The sequence below is a fragment of the Amia ocellicauda genome, chromosome 9 (assembly GCF_036373705.1).
Source record: "Amia ocellicauda isolate fAmiCal2 chromosome 9, fAmiCal2.hap1, whole genome shotgun sequence".
Taxonomy (NCBI): Eukaryota; Metazoa; Chordata; class Actinopteri; order Amiiformes; family Amiidae; genus Amia; species Amia ocellicauda.
Genome location: NC_089858.1, coordinates 5,469,056 through 5,475,202, shown reverse-complemented (window position 1 = coordinate 5,475,202; position 6,147 = coordinate 5,469,056). Strand labels below are relative to the sequence as shown.

Genomic DNA, 6,147 nt, shown 5'->3' with positions numbered 1-6,147 from the left:
TCTCTCCATTAAGAACAAGGCAAACTACTAGAGTAGTTAAACACTTTAATGATTGTACAATACAATTTTAAAAGATTATGAAAAATATAGAAAATATTGCATGTATTTTGCATAAATGCTTTTGTTCAGTTACAGCTCCCATTTCACAACATGTAGTTCACACCAAGAGCTTCAGAGGTGAAAATCTGGCACACTGATACTAAAACTTGTCATTCAGATCTCAAGTGTGAAACAATTGTTACATTATTGCTTTTATTTTTTTTACTAATTTTGATCTTACCTATTCCCCACAATATTGTACAGAACACAATTTAATCTGCAGTTACAAAGATGCACAGCATTAACACAACTTACCCTAATACCTAGACCAAACCAAAACTTTTGCCTACCTGCGAATCACATATTACAAACTTGCACCCCATCGCGTTGTCATTTATAAGTAGCAGAAAGTGGTTTCTCACACCATAAATGAAACTGCGAAGCTTCAATCAAGGTTTTGATTTGGTTCAGGCCTGAACTTTAAAAAACCTCTTACGAGAATCTCAAATTCCCCCACCCCATATTTAAAAACGGAACAATGTAATACTAAGCTTCAACAATGCTAAACATTGAATTAATTTGATACGATAGGGATGTGGTGGGAAATCTAATCCGAGGCTGACATCAATACCATTCTATAAAGCAGCAGAGGTACTTGTTTGTCATTTTGTTAACCATCGAAAACATAAATTTTACAAAAATATTTTTTTGCACTGTCTAATATGATAAAATGGATAGCTGGAATAATAACCCCTATAATTTTAGGCAGATATGCAGCTTGTCTTTAATACCCTGTAGCTCTTCGACACCCCCCCAGCTTTAACAATCCCTTCCTCCAGCACCTTTGTAAACATCATGACCCCAAGTAACACCTTGATAAACCCCTCCGCCTCAGCGCTGTGCAGCATCCTGAGTCACTGTACACCAGACGCTGCCGCCTGCAAAACCACTCATAGATAATTGGGGCAATTAATTTCAGGACCCTTTCCTGTTTGTTTTTGGTGATGCCATCTCAGGAGGGCAGCTGTGGAAGAACTCCCCCCACAATTTTATAGCGGCTTAAACCAAAAAAATCCAGTCACAGAACGTGTAGCTGCAGGGGTCACGTATCTTCATAATTTACCATTTACACTCTGATATTTCTGATTCAAGTGTGTGCAATTGTTCTGCATATCCTTATATACACAGGAGTTCATTGTCACATTAAAAAATTGTGCTATTGTTCAGAGACTGTGGCAGACCATGATATTAAATGCAGTGGTAAACATAGGGTACAATGTAGGCAATTGAATGTCTGAAGTAACCAAATTATGTGTGCAGAAGAAAAAAGAAACTACACTTCTCTTAGATATATGACTAAGAAAAAGGTGTATAGATCAGGTTTTCTTCCAGCCGAGTACTGGAACATGCTTGGCATTTAATCGCGCAAAGCACAAAAACTAAATGATTGATCATTTCACAATCTAAGGAGCACTTTGTGTTTTTTATTGGTTTTATGTTACCCTTAAGACTACTATGTTTTCCCAAGTCCCACAGCAACCAGACCATTTGGCCAGTAGATGGTAGAAATAGCTTGTGCATGGTTGGGATTTGGTATACAGAATCATTAATATCATATTACATATATTAGTAAGTTGCTGATCATTCAGAAAAATAAATTAAATGCCTACTGCCTGTTGCCAGCAAAGAGCGCTTCTAAGATACTTTCTGTGTTCGAATGACAACAAAAAAACTGAAATCTGTCTAATTCATTGTCTGCCACTGCTTATAAGACCCACCTCGGTCACAAAAAGTTGCATCGGTGCAGCACTGCACTTTACATCCAGAAAGAAGGTTGCAAGATTGTTCAGTAGCAGCATAAAGTGTGTCAGTTTTTACCAGGATTACAACATTTACACCGCGAGAAATACTACACCAGAGCTGCCACAAACACAGCCATTTGCCTCTACGGAAACATGCGTAGTCTTACAGACAAGGAAAAAGGGGGTCAATCTGGAAGTCTAAACAGGGTCACTACCCTCACGGAAGTAGACTTTCTCCCACACTACGGTGTGACAGACACAGAAGAACCCCCAGAGGTTGCGCAGGATGCCCTGGTCAAAGGGGTTCTCGTCGACGCCACAGTGCTTGAGGTAGGAGATGCGGTGGCGCGACATGAACTCCCAGGTGGTCGTGTTGAGGGAGACTAGGTAGATGTGCGAGCCCAGGAGCAAGACCACCACCACTGAGAACATGGCCACCAAGGAAAAGGCTGTCAACAGGAAGCTGTTCTGCTGGAACCACATCTTCCAGGTGGGAGCGTAGGTAAATCCAGACCTGCACAGGAGACACGGGCGGCGGGCACAACAGTCACACTGGCTTACACCCGACTGAAACCAGCCTCAACGAAATGAAGGGAACGGTCTGTTGGATCAGACTTGTGTTATGTTTGCTCATCATTACAAACGCAACACATTTGGACCATTTGACGGAGCCCCGAAAAATCAAAATGGTGATAATACCTATGCATCATGTAGCTCATGCAAATCAGAAGCCTGAGATTTAAGCCACAAGAAATGCTCATTTTAAAATGGCAAGGATCTCTATATATATATATATATATATACAGCTCTGGAAAAAATTGAGTCCATTTAACATTGATTTCTGAATTTGGAGTGGTCTCTTAATTTTTTCCAGATATGTATGCATGTATGTGTGTGTATATGTATGTTATATATATATATATATATATATATATATATACACACCAATCAGCCATAACATTATGACCACTGACAGGGGAAGTGAATGACACTGATAATCTCATTATCATGGCACCTGTCAGTGGGTGGGATATATTAGGCAGCAAGTGAACATTTTGTCCTCAAACTTGATGTGTTAGCAGGAAAAAGTGGTCCAAGGAAGGAAAAGCGGTGAACTGGCGACAGGGTCATGGGCGGCCAAGGCTCATTGATGCACGTGGGGAGTGAAGGCTGGCCCGTGTGGTCTGATCCAACAGACGAGCTACTGTAGCTCAAATTGCTGAAAAAGTGAATGCTGGTTCTGATAGAAAGGTGTCAGAACACACAGTGCATCGCAGTTTGTTGCGTATGGGGCTGCGTAGCTGCAGACCAGTCAGGGTGCCCATGCTGACCCCTGTCCACTGCCGAAAGCGCCTACAATGGGCACGTGAGCATTGCAATGGAAGAAGGTGGCCTGGTCTGATGAATCACGAGTTCAAGGTGTTGACTTGGCCTCCAAATTCCCCAGATCTCAATCCAAACGAGCATCTGTGGGATGCACTGGACAAACAAGTCCGATCCATGGAGGCCCCACCTCGCAACTTACAGGACTTAAAGGATCTGCTGCTAACGTCTTGGTGTCAGATACCACAGCACACCTTCAGAGGTCTAGTGGAGTCCATGCCACGACGGGTCAGGGCTGTTTTGGCGGCAAAAGGGGGACCTACACAATATTAGGCAGGTGGTCATAATGTTATGGCTGATTGGTGTGTGTATGTGTGTATATATATATTACACACACACACACACATACATACATATAAATAAACACTGTAAAATACATTAATAGATTGTAGAGGTTTATCAAGCCGTATGAAACCGTACATTTTCCTGCCAGGAATACACCAGGACATTATGAGAAATTATAAAAGAAAGTGCCACTGCAATAAAGCTGGAATTCTACCTCCAGAGGACCATGAAGGTGCTTACAGCAGGCATGTCCATTCCCAGTGCTGGAGAGCCACGGTCCAGCTTGTTTCATAGGTCACCCTATAAAGCCAAATCTGGTCACTGACAGCTGAAGAGTAATCAGATGTTTGTTCCAAATGATCTCTAACTGAATTTACTAAAATGTGTTTAAATGATCAGGATACAGTGTTTCCACATCTTTATGAACTGATGATTGAAGGGTGACCTATAAGGCTGGCTGGATTGGACCTCTGCAGTGCCAGGTCTGTCCACCCCTGATTTACAGCCACGAGTGCACCGGTCAGGAGCACCTGCAGGTTCGCCCTGCCTTGGCCAGTGGACTCACCAGGCCATGTGCAAGCCCCAGAGCAATGCGAGCAGCTGCACCCCCAGGTAGAGGATGAACCAGCGGTGATTCCTCTCGCCCACGCAGTTCTCGATCCAGGGGCAGTGGTGGTCGTAGCGGCGCACGCAGTGCTTGCAGGTCTGGCAGTGCTTCGCTCTCATTGGCTGCTGCTCAGGTCAAAGAGTAGGGGTAGAATATGGTGACCAATCATAAACAACCTCCTCAGACACACAAGACCACTAATGTTCAACAACTCCAGGTCAATGGTGCTTTTTAGAACATGGAAAAATAAAGTCCCAGATGTCATATATTTTCTATAGGGAGTCTTAAATTAGTGTTAATTTCTAAGTGATGAATATTTTAGTGATATAATGCAGTGCCTGGACTCAGAGCACAGTGATTTGAAGGCCCCCAGCAGTCAGAGGGTCTCGGACTGTACCTGCAGCAGACAGAAGCCACAGCGACGCTGCCGCAGGGCCTTGGAGGTCTGGGGAATCATCTCCTGCTGCTCCTCACTGATGCCAAGGGTGAACTGACACACAACAACAAAGAAGACACTTCATAACATGAGAAAGGCCACAAACGAGCAGGCCTTACCACAGAAAGGGCTAAACAAATAAAACAAATGTGACCAACCCACCAATCTGTACCCTACCGTGGTTTCATATATATGAATCAACAGTACAGATCTCGACTGAATTAAAACAGATTGAGGTAAAGACATGCTGTGTATTGTACAGTTTTGTGTCAGGACTGTTGAAGCATAACCTTTATCTGACCTTGGCGTCGCTGTCGGACAGGATGAACCCAGGATCCATGAGAGAGACAGCAAAGTACAGCAGCACCGAGACCAGCACCAGCAGGACAAACAGCACAGGCTGCAGGAATTCGCCATTCTCCTCCTGTTTCCGCAGGTCTGACACACACGTTAAATACAATGTAATCATAATTTTATGAATAATTAGATCAAATAAAACAGTTTTTATGATAAATTCAAAAAGGTTTGTTGAAGATATGCAACAATATATGTATAATGCAATTAATCTGCACAATTAGGGACAAGCAAGTAAAGAAGGGTGTGAAATCTACCCCATAGTGTCACGTTAGATCAGTGGTCTCCAGCCCTGGTCCTGGAGAGCCCCAATCCACTTCATGTTATAGGTCACCTTACATCACCAACTTGTAAATACTGGGGACACATGGGAGTTATTAATCAATTAAGCAAGTCAACCAAGGGATTTCTTGACTCAAGAGGCTGAAGGTGTTCAGAGGATTTCTCCAGTGGTTTCTAAATGACTGCATTTACCACACAACCTGCTTCATTGCATCGAATTAAATACTTTCTGGTGCTTAAAAAATGGTGATAGAAGGTTGATCTCCAACACCTGCGGGACAGGGGCTCTCCAGGACCAGGGTTGGAGACCACTGCATTAGATGATAGCATTAGTCCACAGAGATACTGATGTATGTGAGGAAACCCGTCACTTACCCGTGTCGTGAAGGAACAGGATGAGTGTGATCACCCATGTCAGGATGACGTGCGCGGTCCTCACTAGGAAACCAGTGCCGAAAACGTTTTTAAACATTGTAGCATGCCAGCTGTCATGAGTGGATCACCGACTTCACACTAACACAGCACCGCCATGCAACATGATGTCTCTGCAAGTTCTATTATTTCTGAAAATCAGTACGTTTACGCCATCCAGTTGGACTGGTTCGGTACAAGGTTTATTTCAATGTTTAGTTTCGGTTAAACTTGACAGTCATTTAATTGCATTTCGCTGTAGAACTGCCTTGAACTAATAATTCTTCTCTATTTCCTGGTTACGTCGCGCAAGGTTAATTCACGATCAGATCATATCTTAAACAAGTCAGAAGATGAATTGTACAGTCCATAAAAGCACAATTATTTCTTAAACGCATTTAATCGTCCCGCACATATGAAACATGTATAATGTTTAATGTATATATGACGCTTCTTAGTTTGTCCATGGCTTGTTTACGTTCTCCGCCTCTCATGAACTATTCATTAAAAAAGCTGAGCATTGATTGGCTGCCATCCGCCACGTGATG

At 42.9% G+C, this 6,147-nt stretch overlaps 1 protein-coding gene across 1 annotated transcript; it reads right to left on the bottom strand.

Annotated features, from left to right (window-relative positions):
* Positions 1-28: 28 nt before the first annotated feature.
* LOC136758447 (palmitoyltransferase ZDHHC12-B) lies at positions 29-6,114 on the bottom strand. Its single transcript, XM_066712806.1, has 5 exons — positions 5,564-6,114; positions 4,854-4,990; positions 4,514-4,606; positions 4,075-4,241; positions 29-2,355 (listed from the first exon to the last, which is right to left on the bottom strand). Exons 1-5 carry the CDS (start codon positions 5,658-5,660, stop codon positions 2,040-2,042), a joined length of 810 nt encoding a protein of 269 aa, XP_066568903.1. The 5' UTR covers positions 5,661-6,114; the 3' UTR covers positions 29-2,039.
* Between the last annotated feature and the right edge of the window lie 33 nt (positions 6,115-6,147).